The following is a 24,834-nucleotide window of genomic DNA, read 5'->3' on the forward strand; positions in this document are numbered from 1 at the left end:
ACGGAACTTGAAGGGTGCACACCAGGATAAGAGCATCAGATTATCCTAATCAGCCTTCATGCTGGCCTGTAAGGTGGAAGCTATGAGGCCCTCATTTCACAGAAACCTGAACACAATCTAAAGATACGGCAGGCACTGGGGAGAGCCTGGGGAAATGCCTAGGGGCTGGAAAGCACTTGAGCAGGGCTGTGTGGTGCCAAGTGAGCGGGAGTGCAATGGCCTGGCTGGGCTCTAAGTGCGCAACTAGGGACCAGGGCTAACTTGGTTTTGTATATTATGAGTGCTTTGCCTGCATCTTTGCTTATGTATCCAGTGCATGCCTGGCACCCATGAAGGCAAGAAGAGGGCATCATATCCCCTAGGACTAGAGATACAGACGATCGTTAGCGTTATGTGGATGGTAGGAATTGAATTTGGACCCTCTGGAAGAATAGCTAATATGTTTAACCAAAAAGCCATCTCTTTAGCCCTGGATGAGGGGCCTAAAAGCAGGTTTTTTTGAGCTGAGTTACAGAGTCATCATGTAGGCATTGAAGTGCTCTTCCATGGTCACAGAAAAAGGGGGTTCAGGCAAGTGCCGCAATTGTCCAATCTGGAGGTGACTGGAGCTTCAGTAGAGGCAAAAACCATTCTGAATCAGTTGACTCACAGACATTACGAGAAGCCGAATGGGGATGAGGATGGAGCGGTCAGAACCATGATGTATGTGTGGTCCATGGCTCTGATTGGCACCAGAGGAGCTTGGGACTGCTCTGAGCTGGAGCGTGGGGATTTGGAGACAGTGAGTCTAAGAGTAAAGGGTACTCTTAGAACATCCTAGAGGCAGTATTGGGCATCCAGAGATCCAGATGGACCACATGGGAGAACCGCATTCAATTGGGAACATGCTTCCAGGCCTTGGGGCTGGCAACAACAGTAACAACATCTGCCATGTGTAAGCAGTGATGAGCGCCACAGACCTTTGGTCTTGAGTCAGACAACAGCACATCAGGGATGCCTGCCTAGCCCTGTCAGGATAAAGAGTGAGGCCTGTCCAAAGGCACACAGCAAGTGCCCTTGCTGGGGTTTGTACCTAGTTCTCAAACATCTGGGCAGGAGAGAAAGTGAACAGGCTACAGAGGCCACCTGTATCCCGGGGCCTTACCTCACAGGTTTGGCAGCTGGTTAGAGGCCCAGAGCCAACACAGGTCCCTAGGCAAAGGGGAAAATGGCCAAAGCAAACAGCACCAGGCTCTGGTGAGCTTCCTCTTGGCTACCCAGCTTTCACATCCCGCTGCAGAGGAACCAGACAAGAAGCCCAGGGTTTTGTGGAGGAGGCAGGAGAAGTAACCGGTGCTGAAATAGGACTCCTGTACTCTGGATGTGAGGTGAGATGGGGCTGGCAGACACCACGCTCTGGCTCTTGACTGGCAGGTGAGTTAAGGAGGTAAGTCCCCATTGCATTGGGAGGAAGAAGAATTTCAGGCCCCAAGGTCTCACTATGTAGCCCTGGTTGGTCTGGAACTTGCTGCATAGCCCAGACTGACCTCAGACTCAGCAGAGGTCTGCTTGCTTCTGATTCTTGATTGATGGGACTAAAGACATGTGCCACCATTCCTGGCAAAACTCTCCTTCACTGTATCCCGGCCCCTTACAGCTGTTTATTCCTTCAAACTGAGTGTCACATGACATTCAAGTACATTTGTAAAAGTTAAAAGCAGCATTTTAATAACATAATGTTTAAAAGTTGAAATTCTTTCTTAGCATAAAGTCCATCAAGGTAAACAGCAAAAAACAAAACAAAAAAACAAAATCCCCACAAATGCCTGCACCAGGGCCTAGGATGGGAATTGTTTTTTATTTTAAAGATGTATTTATTTTTATTTTATATGTATGAGTGTTTTGCCTATATGTATATCTGTGCACCACAGACATGCAGGACTTATAGAGCCCAGAAGGGAGGCTTCAGAGCTCCTGGAACTGGAGTTATAGGCAGCTGGACTTGGGTATTACGATTCAAGCTCCAGTCCTCTGCAAGAGCTGAAGTTACACTGTCTGAGGTGGGTGCTGGGAACCAAACCTGGGGCCTCTGGACGAACAGCCAGTGCTCTTGACTGCCGAGCCATCCCTCCAGCCCCAGGGAGTAAAATCTTACGGTGGTCTAAGCTTCCACTTTCTTTCAGTGTTGGATTTTCATCAGATAGGACCGAGGGACTTGATTCACGGGTAAGTGGTTAGGAGCAGTGGTGTGCTTCTCAGCCTCCCTGACAGTCTCCAACTGCCACAGAAGGCTCAGTTCAGGACATGGAGAAGATCCTGACGTGTGATAATTGTGAGCTGAGCTTGTTTGAGTCTGTGGTGTTTAGATATAATCATCATTATTAATTATTTGTGTGTGTGTGTGTGTGTGTGTGTGCCACGGTGGACTTGTAGAGATCAGAGTACAATTTGGTGGAGCCCATTCTCTCCTTCCACCTTCACATGGGTTCCAGGGATTGAACTCAGGTCGCCATGAGTGCTTTACTCGCTGAGCCATATCACTGTTCCTAAAATTGTGTATTTATTTTTAATTGATTTTTTTAGTTAGCATACAAAGTAATGAGTTTTCATTGCTAGATTTTTGTATATGTGTATTTATACATTGTTTTTTTCCCCTTTTTTTTGGGGGGGGGTGCTTACAGGGTTTCTCCATGTAGCTCTGGCTGTCCTGGAACTCGCTTTGTAGATCAGGCTGGCCTGGAACTCAGAGAGCCACCTGCCTCTGCCTCCTCCATGCTGACACTTAAAGTGTGAGCTACCATGCCTGGCTACATTGTATCTTGTTTTTATTCATTCCCCACCGTCCCCCTCTTTTGCTTGTACTTTTCCTCTCCAATGTTCCCCTCTCTTTTCCTGTCATATATGAGTATGTATTGGGCATAGATTCTGCATATGAGAGAAAACATTTGATATTTTGCCTTGCCCCTCATTACCCTCTTCTTCCCCTTTCATAGTCTCTCTTCTGGGTCCTTCTGTGCCGTGTGTGTGTGTGTGTGTGTGTGTGTGTGTGTGTGTGTGTGTGTATTCTGCTTATGAGAAAAAACACTGGACATGTGTCTGAGTCTGGTTTATTTCTCTTAGCATGATGACCTTTGTTCCATCCATTTCCCTACACTGTATTTTTCAATATGAAGAAAAGAAAAGGGGGGTGAGAAAAAAGAGAAGAAAAGAGGGAGAAAGAAAAAGAGAAAGGAAAGAAAATTAGAAGAGTGTCAAGGTATTTGCTGCCTAATAATATGTTACCCGTGAAAGGAAAAAAGTGCATATGAGCACCATGGCATTCACATACATGTGTGTATGTACAAACACATACACACAACAAATAAATGTTAAAAGTTTTTACGTTAGAAGGGGTGAGAGAAGGAGGAGGAAGGAACTTGTGGGAGGGGCATGAGGCATCATTTTTTTTTTTTTGTGCTGACTGTTATGTTACTGAAGCCTCCAGACCATCCACTTCTCGTGTCCTGGAGGCATCTTCTCCCACCCAACATCTGTCACAGCAACTGCATCTGGGTTACGTGTTTCTGAAAGGCCCCTGGAGTACACAGCCCCGACCTGGCTATACAGTACACGTGCCAGGGTTCTAAGGCAGTGAAAAGAAGGCCCAAACAGGAGGCGTGGTCTAGGGGCTTCCCCAGGCTTGATTGTGTCTTTAAGGTGGGCAGACTGGGGAACCCAGGGCCCCACAAAGTCTCAGGTTTCTCTGGTTCTGGGTACCTTCATTTCTGGGAACTGGCTGTGCTTTGGAAAGAGAGAAATGAGAAGCAAACCCTTTTGGGCCCCAGCATTACCCCCCCTTTTCAATCTTCTTCCGCTGAGTCACAGTCAAGAGCCAGGCATCTCAGCCTCCCTAGGGCCACTGGCTGGGGGAGAATTCAGGGTCAGGTGAGGACATAGCATCTGAAACAGGCTCTCTTTCCTGCCAGCATCCTCTGTGAGTGGTTCTGGGGCAGCTGAGGGCTTAGGGGAGGGGGAGCTGAGATACTTTATGTCCTGTCCTTTCTGTTTCCTTGTCACATGTTTGCCCCTCAAGCTTTTACTAAAGCTTGGATACAGGAAGGTAGGTGGCCCTTAGGTTCCTTGTCTTTAGAGAGCTCATGGATGGAGACATAGATTCTTCCTGATTGTCCCCCAGTGAGGGACTCTGGGTCTTTAGGATTTCTCTTGTCAGCAACAGGGACCCACACAGGTTTTTCCCTCCAGGGAGAGCTGGCCATATTATAACGCTTATCAGAAAACTGCATATATACCTCTGCACAGGAATGCACATGAACACACATAAGCATGGGTGTGGCACTTGAATGCCAGCTGGAATTCATGATCATAGGTGTTCTTGGAGAACCTCTGTCAGGTGGAAACTGGGTCAGAGCTGTGTGTGTGTGTCTGTGCGCGGTGTGTGTGTGTGTGTGTGTGTGTGTGTGTGTGTGTGTGTGTGTGTGCATTATCCTGTCTCAGAGGCCCAACCACTACTTCTGTGTCATGGTAGCCTTGGAAGCCTCAGCACTTCACCTCCTTTCATGGAAAATAAAGTTGAAACTGAGGGTCGGTCCCCTTTCTTGGCTTGCCTGGTGTCACAAAGTATTTTGGGGGGATAGGTCTGCGAAGGTGACTACCCAGATCTCTGACATTTTTGGAGCCCTGCTGAGGACCAAGGTCAGCTCTTTCGAAGCTTCAGTGGCTTCTCCAGGACTTCCTGCTCTCTATACCTTTGCTAGGACTGTCCTGGCTGGTGTCCTGCATCTGTCCTCTCTCCTGAGTGAACAGGCCTCCCATTCTGTTGAAATGCTCCCCACCTTGCTCATCCTCTGGGATGTTCCTGTGACTCAAGACTCCTTCCTTCTAGCCTTTGTCCCCTTTATGTCCACCCACTAAGGCTAAAATTGGCCCATGTACCACTTTTTCCTGTCCTTTATATAAGAATTGAGTTGGGCTGGGGTAGATAGCTCAGTGAGCAAAATGCTTGCCGTGCAGGCATGAGGACTGAATCCATAGAAAAGCCAAGCGTGGCTGTGCCTGTTTATAATCCCAATGGCTGGGAGGTGGAGACAGGAGGATTCCTGGAACTCACTGGTCAGCTAGTCTAGCCTACTTGATGAGTTTCAGTGAGAGACGCTAATCAGAAGAGGAGAGTGCCCGAGGAATGACTCCCAAAGTTGACTCTGGTCTCCACATGCATGTTTACACACACACACACACACACACACACTCGCGCGCGTGCGCAGACGATGAAAGCTGAGCTTTTTATCCATTGTGTAAGCAAATGAGTTGGCCTACCATGTTCTCAAAGATGCTGGCAGGAGGCATAAAGCTTCTGGTTTGGAAACAAAAGAGGGATCACCTCTATTTTACTGGGAACAAGGGCTGTCGGTGCTTACTGACCCGACAAAGGTGCAGAAGTGGAAAAGAGCTGTGGAGCTTAGTCTTCCAACTTCCTGCTGGGGCTCTTTAGCATCACTTCCCAAAAAGCTACATGCATTAGGGTCCTTGACTCAGTGTGCTGGGGGATGCAGGGAAGACAAGCCTAGGAGGAGGCTTTGCCTCCCGGCCACTGTTCTGTGTCCCAGGAGGGCTGCAGAGGACATTTTAAACATTGTTTCACTTTAATTTTGAAATATTTGATCTGTCTAAGAATTTATGGTGAGGGGGACATTGAATTTTTCCCCAAAATTATTCTGGTATTAATTGTTGGAAATTACATCTGGTCGGTTACCATTCTCTCCTAACCTTCCTGAAACCTGTCGTTTGAAGTACAGTCTAAACTTATAAAAATAGATTTCTGATAGGTTTACAAAGATTGCAGGGGCATTACCAGTACCAGGGACTCGATGCCCTGTGCCTGGTGCAGTGAGACATCCCATAATCCACTCCCATGGTAACAGTTTGAACCCCAGGAAAACACAAGCAGGGTCTGCTCTGAGGCAGCAGAAACTCCCCTGTAGCTGTCATGGAGGGCTTGAACTGCATTCTGAGAAGATTCCTTTCTATGAAAACATTTAACACGACTTAATAAAAACTTCAGGACTTATAACTCAACTTAATAAAATCTTCAGGCGGGCCTCACTGGTAATGCACTGGCCTGGCATATAGGAGACCCTGGGTTCAATCTCTAAAAAAAAATTAAATAAGAAAGCAAAATTTTAATTTTAAAACATCCTATCATTTGACATTATTATGTAATATGTAACTTATTGCTTCAGTTGTTGTTGCTACCATATCTGTTTTTTGAGATAGTAACAGTATGCCAGGCTTCCTGGAACTCACTCTATAGCCCAGGCTGGCCTTATTTATACTCATGGCAATCCTCACGCCTCAGCCTCCCAAGTTATTTCCTTTTAACTAACTAATTATTAATTTCACATGTTTTTACATGTATGTGGGGGCCCACATGTGGGTGGATTATCCACGTATATGGATGCCGGTGCCTATGGGGGCACTGAGGCTAACATCAGGGGTCCTCATTGGTTTCTCTGCCTTGTTCTTTGAGGCTCTGAGACTCCTGTCTCTACCTCCTAACACTGGATGGGACTCACAGGCAGGTCACTTTGCCCTGTGGGCACGTCAGTGGGTTCTGAGCTCATGGAACTGCAGTCTTGGGTACTTTCCCTGCTGAGTCACAGTCCCAACCTGTTACTGTTACTTCACTTCTAATAACCTTTTTTTTTTTAAAAAAAAAAAGCATATTTTTTTATGCGTATGTGTGTGAGTGCCTGCATGCACCTGTGGGCTCTATGTGTGCTCCACAGAGGCCAGAAGAGGGCATCCCTGGAACTGGAGTTCCAAGTGGCTGTGAGTCTACATGTGGATACTGGGAACTGAACCTGGGTCCTCTAAAGACCAGAATGTGCTCTTAACTGCTGAATCATCTTCCCAGCCTCAATGCTGTTTCTTTTAAAATTACTTTTTTGGGGTTAGGGATGTAGCTCACTTGGTGGAATGTTTGTTAAGTATGCCTGTTTGATACCCAGGACTGCATAAAGCCATGGATGGTGGCACATGCCTATAACACTCCCAAAATGCGGGAGATGGGGCAGGAGAATCAGAAGTTTAAATTAAACAAACAGACAGACAGACAGATAGATAGATAGATAGATAGATAGATAGATAGATAGATAGATAGATAGATAGATAGATAGATAGATAAATATTGATCCTATGTTTAAAATACTTTCAATTTTGGTATTTTTCTTTTTCCTTTTTTAAAGTAATTTTTTTATTTTTATTTTATATACATTGGTTTATGTCTGTGTGAAAGTGTCAGGTCCCCTGGAATAACAGCCAGTGCTCTTAACTGCTGAGCCATCTCTCCAGCACCTATATTTTTCATTTAACCTAACTTTTTTTGTTTGTTTGTTTTTTGAGACAGGGTTTCTCTGTAGCTTTGGAGTCTGTCCTGGAACTAGTTCCTGTATATCAGGCTGGCTTTAAACTCAGAGAGATCTGCCTGCCTCTGCCTCCTGAGTGCTGGGATTAAAGATGTGTGCCACCACCACCTGACTTTACTTTTTTATACCATTTGGTTATATTATGGTTTGTTTGCTTGTCCACTTGTTTATTTTGCTTTGTTTTTTTTTGAGACAGTGTTTCTCTGTGTAGCCCTGGCTGTCCTGAAACTAGCTCTGTAGACCAGGCTGGCCCGAATTCATAGAGATCCGCCTGCCTCTGCCTCCTGAGTGCTGGGATTAAAGGTGTGTGCCACTATTGCCGAGTATACTATGTTGTTTTAACTTTGTAAACTATCACTGTCAAAACGGTAATTACATGCAAATCTTATAATAACTGATGTTGTAAATGATTATAAAAAACATGACCATGTTTTCTAGAATAAAAACAAGAACAACTACAGGGTAAATAGAGAACGCATTGTGAGTTAAGCAAATCTCTGTTTCCTTACTTAAACCTCAGACCTATCAGAGAACACCTAGACACGAATAATTATCACAAAGTTCAAAAACCCTTGATATTGCCTGACTTTCAGACTTATAAAAGCTGTCCATTGATAGATATTTATATTGCCATGCAAACATGTTTGTTAAGTAAGAGGCTAGCACATTTTTATTAGCAGTTTGTAGTTTATGATTTTTCAATATTTAGATTTGTATATTAGGACCGCTGCGTGTCCCTTTGCCCAGAGCACAGCATAGGCCAGGGCCTGTGGTACAGAGGGAAGGAGGGAGGTGTGTGTGTGAGTCCTTCATGCTGCAAAGGGAAAATGAGCAAGAGTTCTTGGGTTCCTGATGAAGGGGAAGCTGAAGAGATGGCACAGGGCCCAGAGAGCAGATCTCAGAGAAGAATGAAGTGATCCGATTTACAATTTATTTAGGACGCCTTACGGGGATTCCATAAGGCAGATGATGGCACTGCCCTCACTTTGCAGGGTGGGGGTGGGGAGTTGGGGGAGGAGGGGAGACTGAGTTTCAAGGATGTCCGGACTTGATGGTGATCTGGCCCTAGAACCACCCACATGGAATCGGCCCAGGTCAGGTTCTCCACAGCAAGCTCTCTCTGGCCATGGCCAGCCTGCCCAGGGACAGGAAGCAGGGCTCCACGTGGCAGGGAATGCGGCACTCCCACTTTTGTCTGCTGCACTAGGCGCCCCAGCAGCTCCAAGGTGAGGACACAATGGGGAACTGTGTCCTGAGTCACCCGCACTGCCTTTTTACAAGGGTTTGGGGATCTCTTCCTTATAGACCACTTCATAGCTGCCCGGCACCTGCCCTGGCCTTCAATCCCAGAACCAGCCCTGGGGGGGGCATGGTTTTCTCTGAAACATATGGACGGGTAGGTTACAGGTTGGTGCTGGGGTGGGAAGGAGAGTGATGTGTAGATGTGAGTGGAGAGGCAGTTAGTTCCCTGTTCACAACTGAAAACTGAGGTACCAGAAAGCAGGTGCTTGCTTACGGCTGCCCAGGGATGCCAGGAGAGCCCTGGATGGCTTGACCCTGATCTAAGGTGCAGGGATCTGAAGATTGGGCCAACGACGACCTGGAGGCTTCCTCAGCAAGACCTGGCATTGCTGACCTCGCCTTGAAGGCCTCCTTTCCCTTGCATTCCTCTTTCCTCTGACCTGGTGGTGTGCTCATGTCTGACACCCTCCTTTACCTGTGCACATGCACCCCCTTTCTGCTGTCCATGCCTATCTCTATGTTCGCTGTGCTCCAGGTTGGACACTAGATACCCTAGAGGCCACACCAGACCTGAGCCCTCCCTAGGAGAGCCCTTAGTGTGATGATGGAGTTGAAGGGACTAACTTCAGTCAAGGAGGGCTTCCTGGAGGTGGGGACCTAAGCTGAAGCTTTGACTTTGACAGAGTGTCTCCTCCCCAGGCCACTGGATGTCCTCTGAGTCTTTCTTTCCCTTGAATGGCCGTCAGGTTCCAAGAAGTGTCCCCTGTCTCTGCATTGCTGGTTCCAGGAACCACAGCTCCTGGCAGCATTTGCCTGGCATTCTTTCTTAGAGCCTACTTAGGTTTCTAGAATCTGAGGACAGGGAGAGTTGGAGGTGGAGAACGGGAAGAGATAGATGACTCTCGACAGAGAAGACCCTCATGAACTAGACATTGGGAGGTGGCCCTAGACTGTCAGACAGGAGGGGATAAACACACTAAGGTTGGGCCTAGGAGGTCAATGAAGTGAAATGCCCTATCTCCTGGTCTGCCATGTGCCCAGGCTTTGGAGTTCTCCCTACACAAAAGGAAAATGATTTCCTGGGGGGGAGGTCCATCACTTCCTCCAGTTTTCCATACTCCATTTGACATCCCACTAAACTGGTCCCTAGCATTCTGTCCTACAAGGAATTGGCCCTCAGAGGAGGCCTTCGTCAGAAAACATCCAGAGAGGGGCAGGCCAGGGGACAGTATGGCAAGTTCTCAACAGTGAAGGGGATGGGAGCAGAACTTTCAAGGGCCTGGAAAGAACATGACACCTTCACTATGAATCTTTTTATAATGTCTCTTTGCCTTCTTGGAACTGAGTAAGTCACCCCCCTCCAAGTCCCCCAGCAAGTTGGGTGGCTGACTGGGGTCAGGGAGAGACAGGCCCTGATGGGTGTGCAGAGGCAGTCCAAATACCCTCAAGGTCAGTTGGGCCTCTCCTCTGGGTGTCTTCCACCCACTCCACCTCTGAGCTGGCACCGGGCCTGCCCATTCGCCTGGGACCTGCCTGAGCACATTGAGCAACCAGTTCCTGAGAAGCGTGGAAAGCTGTTTGGTTTAAAATTAACTCCCCCGCGCACCCTCCTGCCCGCCCTCCTCAGAGTTCTTGGAAGAGGCGCTCTGCTCTTCCTGGGAAGAGGCCTCTAGCCACAGCTGCTATGGTTCTGGCGAAAACACCTCACCCAGGGTGGGGGCGGAGCTGCCCACACCGTGCCTTCTCTGCCCTCCACAGGTAAACGGCTGAGACCCAGGAGAGAAACTGGGGACAATCAAGTTGCTGGAAAGAGGGTGCCGGTGTCCCCAAAGCCCACATCTCTCAATCCTGATACTGACTGGCCGACTCCAAGTGAAAAGGTACAGGACTATGCAGACCCAGCCTGGGCACCTTTTGGGTAGGTCACAGAGCAAATGGATCCCACAGACAATAAACCCAGAATTTTGGCCTGTGATGAGAATGTGTATCTCATGAAATTAAAAACAGCCTAGTTAAGAGCCACCCAGCTTTGCCTGTTAAAGCTGAGACTACCCTCTCAATGCCAGACTGATGATGGCAAGGTCCCAGGGGTGCAGACACCCAAGTGCCAGGGTTAACAGTACACCCTCCCAGGAGGTTTCTTCCTGCGTCCCCCCCCCCCATCTTTTCAGGCTACCACGGGAACCATTTCCGTCTGGATAGGACTTCATGTGTCTGAGCTTTGAGGAAATGTTTCCCGAGGACCTCTCTCTTCTGTGGCTCTTCCTACCAAACTGTCCCCTGAAAGGAGCTGAGGAAAACAAAGGAATGTTGGCCAAGGGGAAAGGTCAGCGCACACGTGAGCACGCACGCTCACACACACGCATGAATGCACACACTGATGTGCTCAGTGGGAAGGGCAAATGCTTCTTGGGGGAGGCTGAGAGCCGAGAGGCACTTAGAACATAGCCTTGGCCTAACACAGGCTGGAAGTGAACTCTGGATCTCTGGTAGAAAGAGCCCACGTCTGGTGACAGGAAGTATCTGGTCTGGTTTATTGGTGCTAGGGCTAGGGAAAGTCCCCAGAGCAAGGTTCTGACTCTGGCCCTGGAAAGCATGTGTTAGATGCCATGCCCCCTTCAACCATACCATCGGGATATCTCTGGGGACAGTCAGTTCCTATGTGGGTGGAACACTTCTGGAGGGCTTGTAGAAGCCCCAAGTCTTCCCCACCTTCAGAGGCTACTTGCTGTGCCCTGGACTCTGCTTGCTTTGACCAGGCCTGGGTCATGGAAACCATTGTCTTTCCACTGAGCGGGCAGCTTTTGGCCTCCTTCTGCACTCAGCCTGCAGCATCTCCCGCCCAGAGATTAGTATCGGCTTCCATGTGCTTGGCTTTTCCCCAAAGCCAGGCCCAGTCACTCTCCACTTACCCTCTGGTCTGCTGTCTGGCCAGAATTAACCCCCCAGGGACCTCCTCTAGCTTGTGTCCCAGACACGGATCCCAATCCAGCTGCCCTGCAGTGACCACTGGGGTGCCCCCTAGTTGGCTGGCTGTACTCCCCCACTGAACCAGAGAGGGGTGGGGAGGCCAAGTGTCAGTCTGCTCCAGATTAAAACTGGTCTAACAGGTCGTTGTGAAAAGGGCTGCCCTGGCCTGCCCAGGCTCCTTTGTAAAGGAGGAAATCCTCAGACGCAGACCCTTGGCGCTGGATAGCATTTGATTTCAGGCCCCTGGCCCTTCACTTCACCACGGACACCTAGGGTAGGAGGGTTTCCATCTGGGAGTGAAGATCATGGCTTCAACTCCATTCTAGCAGGATCTGCAGCAAGTTAAATGCTGAATTTAGGTTCAGGGGCCCATGGGACCAAGGGAATGCTAGGTGACTCAGTAATCTTGAATGAAACATCTTAGCCAGTTAGATCTGCTGACAAGAAATACCTGGGTGGCTTTGGTACCTGCCCTCAACCATTCCAGAAGCACTGAGTCTAGAGAGGGACTCCACATAGGCCGGCTCTCCAAACCCATCTTCCTCTGCCAGGGCAGAATCTTCCTGGGCCTAGCTCCAGCACTGCCCCCCACGCCTCCGGCCAAGCCTTGCTGAACGTCTTTACTCTTCAGAGATCAAGGCTTTGGCAGGCGAGTCTTCAGAGACGGGTAGAGTAGTAGTTACACGAATAAGGCCTAGGGTCAAGGCTTATGACCCTGAGCTAGCCATATTTCTCTCTAAGCTAGTGGTTTCCAACCTTCCTAAAGCTGTGACCCTTCATACAGTTCCTCACATCATGATGACCCCCCAACCATACAATTATGTTCACTGCTACTTTATAACTGTAATCTGCTACTGTTACGAATCGTAGTGTAAATATCTGTGTTTTCTGATGATCTTAGGCGACCCCTGTGAAAGGGTCGCAACTCACTGGCTGAGAACCGCTGCTCTAAGCCGTACTCCTTCATCTGGAAACAGGGACAACCTCTGAGAGTGTGCAGGGCTAGAGTGAGGATTAATGGGGATGCCGGGCGTTGGTGGCGCACGCCTTTAATCCCAGCAGAGGCAGAGGTAGGCGGATCTCTGTGAGTTTGAGGCCAGTCTGGTCTACAAGAGCTAGTTCCAGGATAGGCTTCAAAGCTAACAGAGAAACCCTGTCTCAAAAAACCAAAAAAAAGGGGGGGGGGGTGAACCACATCCAAAGTTGCCGCCCTTGCCTCCTCTGGTTTCCTATGGCATCCCCTGTGAACCTTCTCACTGGCCATCATCGAGCCATCCCCCTAGAGTTCTTTAGAAACAAGCATCAGAGCTCAATTCAGCCTGCTAGACCCCGAGGTGATCCACCAGCTAGAATAAATTCAGTCATGACCCCTTTGTCCTTCCTACTCCATCCTGGATTCTAGGCTTGTTTCTGCCTTAAAGCCATTGCACTGATTGTTCCCAGGATCTGGCACAGCCCTTGCCCACGACATCTACAGGACCGCCCCCTGCTCTTCACTCTAGTAGCCAGGTTCACTGCGGTGCTACTCAGACATGACCCAGGCCCCCTTTGCTGTGGGGTGATCCCATGCCTAAGGCCATTCTCTGCCCTCACCTCCTGCCGTGTCTTTCTTCACCCACTCAAAACTTGCCCATTTGTTCCTTGTTTACAGCCTCTCTTGCACTTCTGACAAGCCCCATGAGGATGGAGGCCGTGTCTGTCATGTTCCCTGCTCTGTCCCTGGGGCCTTGATGGAGGCTGGCTCAGTGACCAAAGAGCATATGTGAAGGGACCCAATCAGTAAAGGGTTACTATTTGGATATTGCGCAGGGTCCAGCACGCCCACCTCATGGTTCACCCTTCCCCGCTAGCTAGTGCCAACAGGGTTGCCCTTTAGAGTAACCCAGGACCATCCAGGGGTGATGGCACTGGTCAGCTGCTTTTCCCTTTCTGTTAGGCTTGGGCCATTGACTTGGGTCCGGGGACCAATGACATGTTTTCTGATGTCTCTATGCCCAGGCAGGCATATTCCTGCTATTCCTCTCATATAAAGACTGAAATGCCAGTCGCTGGCAGCCCCTTCTCAGGAAAGAGGTAGACTCTGGCTTGCGGTGAGCCAGGCGTGGTCCATTGCCAGGACCGCTCCAGTGCTTTCAGCGGGCAGAGACAGGTGGAGAGAAACCACTGTCCAGGCTGCTACCCGGTTGCCCAGTCTCATCTCACAGAGCCGCGGGGGCAGAGGCGCAGTTCGGTGAGTGTTGTTCTGTCCTGAACTCTCTGCGTGGCCTCAGCCAGCCCCTGCTCCTGGTATTTGAATCCGGAGTAGCATTTGGACCCCACTCCCAGGAAGTACGGAGTCCTCACGCAGACTTGCACCTGGCAGGCACTGTTAGGCAGTCCCTACTGGGAAGAATGGGGTTCTCTCTGCTTCCTCTTGTTATAGAAGCCGAATGTCCAAGTTGCAGCACCAGACGTGGAAAGCCTAACTCTGGTCCCCATGTGCCCACTACTTTCCCACTAGATGACTCAGATCTGGGGGGTGGAGGGCAACAGGGTTTACCCCACACATTTTGGGAATGAAAAAGAGGTTGAGATCAAAGTTGAAGAAAAGACACTACCAGGGCCATGGTGACACTTGGAAGAGGTGCACTGTTGGCCCCCACAGTCAGCAAAAGTTTTATCAGCTCCTACCAGCAACAGAGAAGGTGTCAGACCAAAGAGATGGACTTGGCAACTACTCCCGGCTTTTAAATATCGTCCCTCCTTCATATACCTCTTGTTCATTCTAGTCCAATGTCATTCCTTTAAAAAGTATTATTTCTTATGTATGTGTTTCTGGGTGTGTCTATCGGTGCACAAAGGCCAGAAGGAAGACAGCATCAGCCCCACTGGAGCTGGAAGCTCTGGGCCTTTGAAAGGGTAGTGAACATTCTTGACCCCTGAGCCATCTTCCCAGCCCCCACAATGCCATTCCTCTTCTTTGTCATGACTGTCTTCTTGTCCTCAGTCCTGGGCCTCCCTGATTGTTTTTTCCTTTTCGTCTTCTATATCAAGATGCTGTTTCGCATAGCTTTCTGCTCACGATCCACCATTCCTGGCCTCCTGTAATTTGCAACTCCTAATGGTCTCTGGACTAAGAACACATCCCAAATTGTTTCCAAAATAAGGTTTAGAGGGCCATGAGCATAGCTGAGAGCTTTCCTGGGAGGCCCACACACACCAGAGAAAAGATCAGGCATAGCAGGATCCCAGCAGTCTAAGTATTCCCAAGTGAGACCACCAACCCTGGACAGCGTCTCCACCTTAATTATATTTCTGATGTACAAGACCTTCACTCAGAGGAGAGGGTCCTCTCACCCCAAACAGCCTGAGCAAGAATTCTGACACCCCTCCCCCAGACCTCATGGGTCACTATCCGTGTCAGCTGATCTGCCCCATGCCTGGGAGGCGCTCTCTCAGGCATCACATCAGGGATCCATACCTCGTGCCTTTGTTTCCACTCTGCTTTCTCCTTGCTAGGACTGGCTGCCTGAGCTCTGTGACTCCTTCTCAAGTTACCCCCTCCCTCCGTGCCCACTTATACACTGAATGGGATACTTCCTCTTCATATACCTCTTGGGCTTGGAGCTCTTCTGCAACCCACTTCCCACATAGCCAGCAGGGCAGTGGATAGCACCCTAGAAGGCTTGCCGGCAGAACTTCACCTCCTGTCTCTCATTTCCCAAGGGGAACAAGAAAGGCAGCTCCCTGTTACCTGCACCCCCAGGCCCCTGGCAGAGACCGCTCAGTCCTGTAAGGTTCTGAGCTTCGGCTTTTCCTGATGTGGAACTGGATCGCAATAACAGGAAGAAAGAGAGACAAACTACCTGCTACACCAGATGACCCGCGGAAGGCTTCGTAAATGGAAGGCATAATTTTATTATCGTTACAGAAAAATCAGTGGAAGAGAAACTACCAAACTGGTTTTTGTGCTATAATAATTGTTTTATAAAGTCTCGTTAGGTATGCATTTCTCCCTCTCTCGCATGCGGGCAACTTCCTGAACAGGAAGCAGACACAGAAGAGCTGCAGCAGCAGCCCTAGCCAGCATCCCCTTCCTGACCCAGAGCGTGCCCTCTGCAGGGGCTGCACCACAGAGAAGCCAGCTCCGTGAAGCCATGGCATTGCCCCAGAGGAGATGAGTGTGAGCTCTGTATTTCTGGCTCCCATTTGTCTGCTTACCCAGCCTCCCGGAGAGGCTAGGGGAAAAAGGGAGTGGGCACATTCATATGCAGGTGGTCAGGGCCAGGGCATTCCGGACTACTTTGGGCCCAATGTCTTGTATGGGGATGGGGGTCTCCACAGGGAAGAACCAGGGCTGGGGATCTTTGGCTGACTCAGGCCTTAGGGCAGAGAAATGGGATGGCTCACGCCATTAATCCACCCCCAATCCCATAAGGAAAATAAATAAAATAAATACTGTTTAACTGTGTAGCCTCTCTCCCCACCAGCCTGGCCTACTTCCCCACCAGGGGCTGGCACCATCAACCTCAGTTCCTTTGGCTGATACTCTCCCAGAAACAGACTGGCTGCTCTCCAGATGGGTAGGGGGCCTGCCCTACCCAGCAGATGGAGAAACCAGGGCTGGGAGAATATACAGAGTTCAGGTGGTTAGGGCACGCCAGTGAATGGAGGCCTGGGTCCAGCCTCCAGGGTGAGATGAGGTCCTGCCTGTCTCTCTCTGCTCTGACACATGGCTCACCACAAATAGCCACATGGGACCTGGAGGCACTGACCTCAGAGTTGTGTGCAACCCCTCTTCCACCTGCCTTGTTCTTGCTGGCACTTTCTGATCCAGCTCTATGTATGCAGGCACCAGGGTGACCGAAGAAGGGACAGCAGGAACCCAGTCCAGCTGGGGCTTGTGTCCCCTCCAGGCTGTAATGATGTGAGGCAGAGCAGGGTGCCGGGCCCCATCAGAGTTGGAAGGGGTATTGTCGGAGGTAGTCGGCCATGCGCCGGGGCAGCGGTAGGCAGTCCACGTCGGCCACCAGACGGTTGATGACGAGGCGACACAGATGTTGTAAGCTGCGGGCACTGCTTCTGCGCACAAAGGGCTGCACCAGTTTTAGATGCACAGCGGTAGCCGTGGGGAGGGGCAGGGTTGAGTCACCAGGTGCATCTTGTTTAGGTGCAGGCAGGGCTGGGGTGGGAACGGGATCCGGGCTGTCACTCCGGGTGTCAGCAGCACAGGAGGCCACATAGTGCTGCACAAGGCTGACCACATCTGGGAAGGCCAAGATTCGAGGTCTGGACAAGCAGTTGGAGTCCAGTCGGAAGCTGGAATCAGCATACTCGATGCGTACATTGGTGGGGCCACGGGTAGTTTTGACGGACAGCGTGAACAGGTAGCTGGGGTGGGTACTATCTCGTACTAGGAATGTACCCTCTGGCATCTTCTGTAGGTGTTGTCGGGCCTCGCTGGCCGTAATGGAACCCCAATACCATCCTAGACAAGCAGAGAGGAGGCCAAGGGACTGATCAGAAATTACCTAAAGGTACCAATCCAGGGTAGGCCAAGGTGGAGAGTCCCTTCACAGTTCCCTGGACAGGGATGTAATTCTCCCATCAGACTTAGGGGCAGGGCCTTCCCAGATCAGAGTCAAAATCCCAAGAGCTTAGTTCCTTCATAGACTTCCCATAACAAGGTCGGTTTTTCCCCTGAGACTTACCAGATTCCCGAAGGTAGGAGAACGTCTTGGCTATACACAGCAGGTCCTCCTCAGGGTCTAGCACCTTTGGTTCGCTCTCTGACTGGACAGGAGTCTCCTCTGCCACCTCCTCTGGGAATGCCCCAGTGGGCAAGGGCTGCATGGCTGGCCCAGGCAGCTCCAGAGACTGGGCCCACAGAGGCCGCTGCCCAATTCTCTCCACAGCCAGCAAAGGACAAGATCTAAAGTGGGAAGACAGGCGACAGAGGTCTCACATATTCTTCATTTTAAAAAAAAAATCCTTTGATTGCTTCCACCAAATATATAGATTTAAAACAAACAAAAAACAAAGAACAGGGTCTCACTATGTAGCGCTGGTTGGCCTGGAACTTGTTATATAGACCAGGATGCCCTCACATTCACAGAGATCCACCTGCTCTGTCTCCCAAATGCTGGGATTAAAGGGGTGCGCTACCACATCCAGCTCGTGTATACAGGTCTTTCCTTCTTGTTTTTTGGGGTGCTGGGAATCGACCTCAGAGGCTTACACACACTCCATGTTCCACCACTGAACTATACCCATAACCCTGGTTTCCTAGACCCCACTCTCCTGCATTTACTGCATACAAACTAACCCTCATCTGGTATCACCAAAATCACAGGCCACTCCCCATGAGCATTTTCAGCCTTCCTACCACAAGAACGGGGGCTCTGTCCAAGCAAAAGCTATCTCCCAGTTGAGCTCTGACTGAGGTAGCCTGTCAATACCACAGTATCTCGCGGAGTCACAGGACAAAGGAGGGTGGGATCCTCAGGGAATCTGGAGATTACAGGAGAAAGCCTAAGGTTACACGGTAGCTTCCTGTCAAGGGAAGTATCTGTTAGGGGGACCCCAGTCCGCACTGGCTAGGACTTCAAGACTTCAACAAGCTTTTACCCATGCCTGCCAGATTCCCGGATTGGGCTCTGCTCCTCGCAGGCGAGGAGAGGCAGTGGCCTCTAAAGGCACTGATGGCTCTCATCTCTCATAAATATGAGCACCCACCAAAGGACAGAACACTCAACCTACATTCCAGACTCCACCCTGTCGAGTCAGCCCTGCTATGCTGTGTGGTTTTGTGTACAGTTTGCTCTTGTTTCGGCTGTCATTTCCCCTCCTTCCAGATGAACATCTACTTGCCCTGAGGGGTTTGGCCATTTAGAGAGCTGGGGTTAGGGGAACTAAAATGACTGAAATTCAAGGGAAGCCCACCCGGGGGGCGATCCAGGGGCTCTGCTTCCTGAGGAAGGAATGTTGGCTTTCTCTTATTTCTAATAAGATATGTGCCCAGGCCTCAGTTCTGTGTCTAGGCCCCTGTTGGATCTTAGGACCTCAAGATAATGAAACCCTAGGCTCTGCCACACTTGCTGTGGGAAGGCCATCTGTATCGGGTATTGCTTGTAAACAAGGGGTGGTTAGGAGCTGGTGGCAATCAGCAGGGACAGAAGCCAAACCTGACAGTGTAAGTGGTATTTAGAAGGTCATGGTCCTGTGACCACTCATGAGAAGGGGTGACTGGCTCTGCCTGCCAAGGGTTTTTCCACACTCAAGCAGTCTGAGTGTGCTGGGAGAGCTCTGGCGTCCCATTTAGGGAGCGAGAGGCAGAATTTTGAGGTGACCGGCCTGCTGTGGCTCATAGCCGATCCAGGTACCATCTGAGAGAATGTGGGCAGCTAGCCAGTCATTCCACAAGCTCTGTGGTAAGCATGGCCAGACAACGTAGTGAGGCCTCTTGCACAGTCCCACATGTGTGTGTAGTGGCACTTCTGGGCTTAGTATCATGTCTAGGTGTAGAATGACTATTCCTCCCTGCAGGTGGCTGGGGAGAGACTACATATCTAGGCATGGGAGTGTCTACCACTGTGTCATCTCGTACTTCATCACCTCCAGCCGGTCAAGCCCTCCCAAATCCTGCAGCTAGCTGGAGGCCAGTGATCTCCAGCGCTTCCCGCACGGGGCATGGGCAGGGAGAGAGCTGTGCTTACCCCTGTACGCAAAGGACCATGTCCCAGAGGCAACGGCGGCTCGAGAGTCGGGGCTCGGCAGGACGGAAGCAGAAGGGAGCCAGTGGGTGTCGAGGGCACGAAGGTCAAGGTCCCGGGGCGCACAGGCGACGAGCACGGACTGAAAGATTCTGGAGCTAGCAGGCTGGAAGGACGAGGGGGACGGGCTGGGAGGGCGGGGCGGGGCCAGGCGCCTCCTAATCTTTTGTCCGCTGTGTCCCAGTCCTTCCCGGAAGCCGCATCTTCCTAGAACCGCAGGTTTTGCAGTGGCCGAGAGGGGAACAGGGGCGCTGGCTTCTAAGGCTTTGGACTGCGAAAGGAAACACCTTTGACAGATTTCCAAGAACTTTCCAGGAAAACTGGGCGGGAGCCCCATGACTTGACCAATAGCAGAGCTGGAGGTGGAGCCGAGCATCTGGACGGACCAATTGAAGTGCGTCGACATTGGACTGACGTGACTGAGTGAGGCGGGACCTAGAGACCGGTAGAGAGAAGACTGGGTTGGGGGCAAGTTAGAAAGAAGGGTGCGATTCTGGCAACTTGAAGCCAGATTGCCTTCGTTTACTCTGCTTCTTTGGGGATGGGTGCGCTTATCTCCCCTGGAACTACAGCGCGGGGCAGGGTCTGGGCCGGTCCTCCTAGCTAGCCGGTCCTAGCTGATCGGACGTTGTGTTAGGACTCCCTATTGGGTTTCGCTTACAGAAGGACACTGTGTGTGGAGTTGCCGGGAGGTAGGTGGCGTGATGTGAGATCTGGAGAGAGACTTAGGGAGAGGCGCGGAGTGCGTAAGGGGGGCTAAAAGGATTCAGGTTAATCTTTTGTATCAAATGAGTCTGTCCCACCCGCGCTTGATCTCTGAGTGTACCTCCAGTCATGGAAATTATCCCCCTGAGAGGTAAACGGAGACAATCAGCTCCTAGATAGCTCCAGTCTATGGCTTAGTGAGGCACAACCAAATGCTGCGAGAACAGAGTTCAAACAAAGATAGTTTGGGGATAGGAGCAAAGAGGTAGGGGACAGAACTGTGACACTGCTCTCTTGTAAAACAAGAGAACTTGCTATGTTTATTCCCATTAACTCACTAGGGAGAATTAAAAAGAGAGAGAAAAGAAAAAAAAAAAGATCCAGACTGACCTGGAACTCAGTAGGAAGACCAGGCTATCCCCAAACTTCTGAGTACAGGCTTCCATTGTGGAATTACAGGCTAAGCCATCATGTCCAGTTTACCAAGGAGCATATTAAAGGACTGTAGGGTCTATTGAGAACCTCCTCCCAAACCTTGGTCCAGGATATGGGGAGATGAGATCTGGAGAGCCAGTAGCATTCACTACTTCTACACCCATCATGGTCCAGTACATTTGTCTCTTCCCTCCACACAAGTCACTCCACCCAGCTTCCTCAGAAAGGGTGGCTACAAGATCTTTGGCAGGGACGACAGGTTTCTGGCAGTGTGTAGAATCTTGAATAATAATGTCTGGGTTTTCCCCAGCACAGATAAGGCTCTGGGTGCCCCACCCAAGATAGGGAGCTGAAGATAAAACTCTGTAAAAGGGGAAGAGTACTGAGTGAGAATCAGAAATGACTCCAAGGGACCCAATTCTCTGTATCTGCCTTGAAGGGGAAGCTAGGCTTCAGGTTAACCCAATCAGGACTCCCAGAGAAAGAAGCCAGTTTCTTGGGAATATGGTGGGCGTGGAGCTGGGGTATCTAGAGAGCAGGAAATCCCTCCCTGGATGGCAGCTAACTCTTCAATAGGAGCTATCTATTGCCACATTGCTATGAAGATAAGGGGATTTCACAGGTGTCATGCAACCAAGGTGTAATTTCCCTTTTCAAAATGTGGTGTGTGTGTGTTCATGTTTTCAAGTGCCATGGCACTCACGTGAAGTCAGAGGGCACAGCCATGTGAGTCCCAGGGTTCAAACTAAAGTTGTCAGGCTTGGTGGCAATCATCTTGATGTGCTGGTCTGTTTCACTGGCCCCCAGAGCTGTGGTTTTGAACTTTGATCTTTTTGATGCACATGTCAAGTGCTCTACCCTAAGACGGTGTCCCTGCCAGTTCACTGTGACTACGGAACACGCAGCACCGTGTGCTAGACACTCAGCAAATTCCAAGTTTATTCTGCAGTCACAACTACCAAGATAATGCCATCTTTTATGTGAGGAAGCCAAGGTACAGGCTACAGTGTGCCTTTGGTTGTATGACTACCAAATAGTGGGTTGCAACCAAAGCCCTCCAACCTTCCACAGACTTCTCTTCTAGGTGAAGGTAGCCTGCAAACTCTTTGGCATCCTTCTCTGTCCTCTAGTCTGTATCAGAGCACCTGGCTACCCCCTTGAAAGCATCTCCTATAGAGGTCAGGGATTAGAAACCCCAAGTGGTTTGGCTCCCCAATAGTCTTTTGTGGACTTGACAGTGTTATGTATCCACTTGTGTGCTGGGAACCGTGGCGGGGCCCAACGACAAACTGCCCACCTACCTGCTTCATTCAAGCTTTGCGAGTAACTTTGGCCATTTCCTTATTACCTCTCCAGTCCCTGACTGCGCCCGTTGATCAGACCCCTCCCTGACTGCTGGGCCCACACTGCCACCTAGTGGCGCTCCTTCTTAAGACCTCACTAGCCAAATATCCAGAGGTCGTTGTTTCTAGTGTATTCTGCCCCAGGCACTGTATGGATTCCGGTCGCTGCAGGACACTTTGCCTCGCGCCCCCCCCCACCCCCGAAAAATCACAGTATGGATCACAAGAATAAACATCAATATTCCCTCAATATCTGCTTCTATCCTCTCACCATGAAGGTTTCCTTTCATCAAAAGGCAGCTGTGGTGGGGAGCAGGGACTGGCCTCCACCAGGCACTTACTGAATGGTCTATTGGTCACTTGTAAGCTATTTCAAAGGTCCCAGTCTCTGTTACCTTGACCACACAAAGGGCTAAGTGGCAGAGTTTGCTGCTATGAAGCCAACCTGCCTACACTCATCCTATGTTTTGAATCTTTTTTTTTTTTTGAATTTTCGAGACAGGGTTTCTCCGTAGCTTTTTGGTTCCTGTCCTGGAACTAGCTCTTGTAGACCAGGCTGGCCTCGGCCTCGAACTCACAGAGATCCGCCTGCCTCTGCCTCCCGAGTGCTGGGATTAAAGGCGTGCGCCACCACTGCCCGGCTTGTTTTGAATCTTTTTATCAGTGTGAACGGGGACGTGGTTCCAGGTGGCTGCAGCAGCACAAGCATCGAGAAGAAGCTACATAGTCTGATTTACCTGGGTTAAATGAACAGCTGGAAAACCTCCATTTATGATTGATATGGTAAATCTGTGTTTATGTAATCATAGACATTTACATTTAGATTTTATCAGTGTGCATATGTGTGGGCACGCACACACACGCACATAGTTAAACATGCCACACGGTGAGTGTAAAGGTTAGAAGCCAACTTTGTGGAGTCTACTCTGTCCTTACATCTTTGCATAGGTCCTAGGGATTGAACCTAAGTCTGGGCTTATGTAGGAAGCACACACTTACCCACTGAGCCATCTCACTAGCCCAGGAAGGGCATTTTTTTATTAGACTACTTACTTTATATACTTCAGTGTATATACTCTGTAGCAAGCAAGTTTGACTTCTATGAAGATAAGTTTTAACAAAAATACAGCTTATGGTGGCTCACATCTGTAATTCTAAAACTTGCAAGGTTGAGGCAGGAAGCTTAGGAATTGAAGGTCATCCTTGTCTATTTAGTGAGTTTGAGGTCAGCTTGGGCTACACAAGACCCTGTCTCAAAAAATTTTTTTTAATTCTTTCTGAAATGCCCAGAGATGGGTTCATATGGTGGTGTTCTTGGTTCCCATCATTACTTTTTCTTTTTTTTTTTTTTTGGTTTTTCGAGACAGGGTTTCTCTGTGGCTTTGGAGCCTGCCCTGGAACTAGCTCTGTAGACCAGGCTGGTCTCGAACTCACAGAGATCCTCCTGCCTCTGCCTCCCGAGTACTGGGATTAAAGGCATGCGCCACCACCGCCCGGCTGGTTCCCATCATTACTTAAAGGGAAGCTTAAACAATGTCGGGAGCCCTCAGTGTCCTCAAATTCCTTGAGGCTGGGACCCACTTAGGGGGCCCAACATTGACCTTCAGATGGAGCAGCACATCACAGAAGGAAAAGTGTGGTGCCTGCATCAGAAATCTGAAGAGGACCTAGGAGAAGCTGTCGCTTGCAGCTCAGGCTATTGCTGCCATTGAGAACGCTGCTGATGTCAGCATCATCTCCTCTGGCAACACTGGCCAGCCAGCGAGCCCTGCCGAAGTTTGCTGTGGCCACTGAAGCACTCCAATTGCTGCCACCTCACTAACCAGATCCAACCAGCCTTCAGGGAGCCTTGGCTTCTAGTGGTGACTGATCTTGGAGCTGACCATCAGTCCCTCACAGAGATGTCTCGTGTCAACCTGCCCACCACTGCTTTGTGTAACACAGACTCTGTGGACATTACCATCCCAGGCAAACACAAGGGAGCTCACTCAGTGGGTTTGATGTGGTGGATGTTGGCCCCGGAAGTACTCTGCATGCCTGACACTGTCTCCAATGAACACCTTTGGGAGGTTATGCCTGATCTTCTACAGAGATGGGGTGAGACTGGGGAGAAGCAGGCTGCTGCCGAGAAGACTGTGACCAAGGAGGAATTCCAGGGTGAATGGACTGTGCCAGTGTCTGAGTCACTGTCGCTACCCAGAGGTGGCAGGCTGGTCTGAGGGTATGCAGGTGCCCTCTGTACCCATACAGAAGTTCTCTCCTGAAGGCAGGAGTGCCCAGGCACCCACTGAGAAGTGGTCAGTAGCTCCCACAGTGCAGGTCACTGAGTGGATGGAGTCACCACTGAGTGGTCCTGAGAGGCTCTGCAAACACCTGACCAAAGGTAAATATGATGGAAGGAAAATAAAGTTATTTTATTTTATTTTTTTGGCTTTTTCAAGGTAGGGTTTGTCTGTAGCTTTGGAATCTGTCCTGGAATTAACTCTTGTAGACCAGGCTGGCTTCAAATTCACAGAGATCTTCCTGCCTCTGCCTCCCAAGTGCTGGGATTAAAGGCATGGACCACCACCACCCGGCTTTGGTTTTTTTTTTTTTAAGGATTTCTCTGTGTAGCTCTGATTGTCCTGGAACTTAATCTGTAGATCAGGCTAGCCTCAAACTCAGATATCCAAATGCCTCTGCCTCCTAAGTGCTGAGATTAAAGGTATATGCCACTACTGCCCAGCCTAATCTTTTTAAAAATATTAATTTTATTTGTAATTATGTGCTTGTGTTTATGTATGGGTGTCTTTACATGAGTGTGGATGCCCAAAGAGGCCAAGATGTAGCACCCCTTAGAACTGATGTTACAGGTGGTTGTGACCCATCTGGATATAGAGAATATAACTTGGGTCCTCTAAAAGAACAATATGTGTTCTTAACAGCTGAGCCCCCCCCCCAACTTTTCTTTTTTAAAGAAAGAGGTATTTTTACAGGGCACACACTGAG

The 24,834-nt window shown here is 49.8% G+C and overlaps 1 protein-coding gene, 1 long non-coding RNA gene and 1 pseudogene across 3 annotated transcripts; 2 read left to right on the forward strand and 1 right to left on the reverse strand.

The window, feature by feature from the left end:
- The first annotated feature begins 1,200 nt into the window (after positions 1 to 1,200).
- Positions 1,201 to 15,454, forward strand: LOC142845615 (uncharacterized). Of its 2 annotated transcripts, none has more exons than XR_012909960.1 (4): positions 1,201 to 1,413; positions 1,911 to 2,039; positions 10,401 to 10,522; positions 15,318 to 15,454. It is a non-coding gene; the product is annotated as an uncharacterized LOC142845615 (long non-coding RNA). The 2 variants fall into 2 exon arrangements; XR_012909959.1 differs by having other exon boundaries at positions 10,401 to 10,560; positions 15,318 to 15,434.
- A 41-nt stretch (positions 15,455 to 15,495) lies between these two features.
- Cish (cytokine inducible SH2 containing protein) lies at positions 15,496 to 19,640 on the reverse strand. Its single transcript, XM_075964723.1, has 3 exons — positions 19,307 to 19,640; positions 17,303 to 17,523; positions 15,496 to 17,079 (listed from the first exon to the last, which is right to left on the reverse strand). The coding sequence occupies exons 1-3, from the start codon at positions 19,324 to 19,326 to the stop codon at positions 16,547 to 16,549; spliced, it is 774 nt and encodes a 257-aa protein (XP_075820838.1). The 5' UTR covers positions 19,327 to 19,640; the 3' UTR covers positions 15,496 to 16,546.
- Positions 19,641 to 23,379: 3,739 nt separating this feature from the next.
- Positions 23,380 to 24,382, forward strand: LOC142846709 (small ribosomal subunit protein uS2 pseudogene; annotated as a pseudogene).
- Positions 24,383 to 24,834: the final 452 nt, after the last annotated feature.

The sequence above is a fragment of the Microtus pennsylvanicus genome, chromosome 3, assembly GCF_037038515.1.
Source record: "Microtus pennsylvanicus isolate mMicPen1 chromosome 3, mMicPen1.hap1, whole genome shotgun sequence".
Taxonomy (NCBI): domain Eukaryota; kingdom Metazoa; phylum Chordata; class Mammalia; order Rodentia; family Cricetidae; genus Microtus; species Microtus pennsylvanicus.

Excerpts from the sequence above, each read along its gene's own strand:
- Cish (XM_075964723.1), bottom strand. The coding sequence starts at position 19,326 with ATGGTCCTTTGCGTACAGGG. Across the intron at positions 17,524-19,306 it reads ATGGTCCTTTGCGTACAGGG|ATCTTGTCCTTTGCTGGCTG; the intron begins GTAAGCACAGCT and ends TTCCCACTTTAG. Across the intron at positions 17,080-17,302 it reads CTCCTACCTTCGGGAATCTG|GATGGTATTGGGGTTCCATT; the intron begins GTAAGTCTCAGG and ends CTGCTTGTCTAG.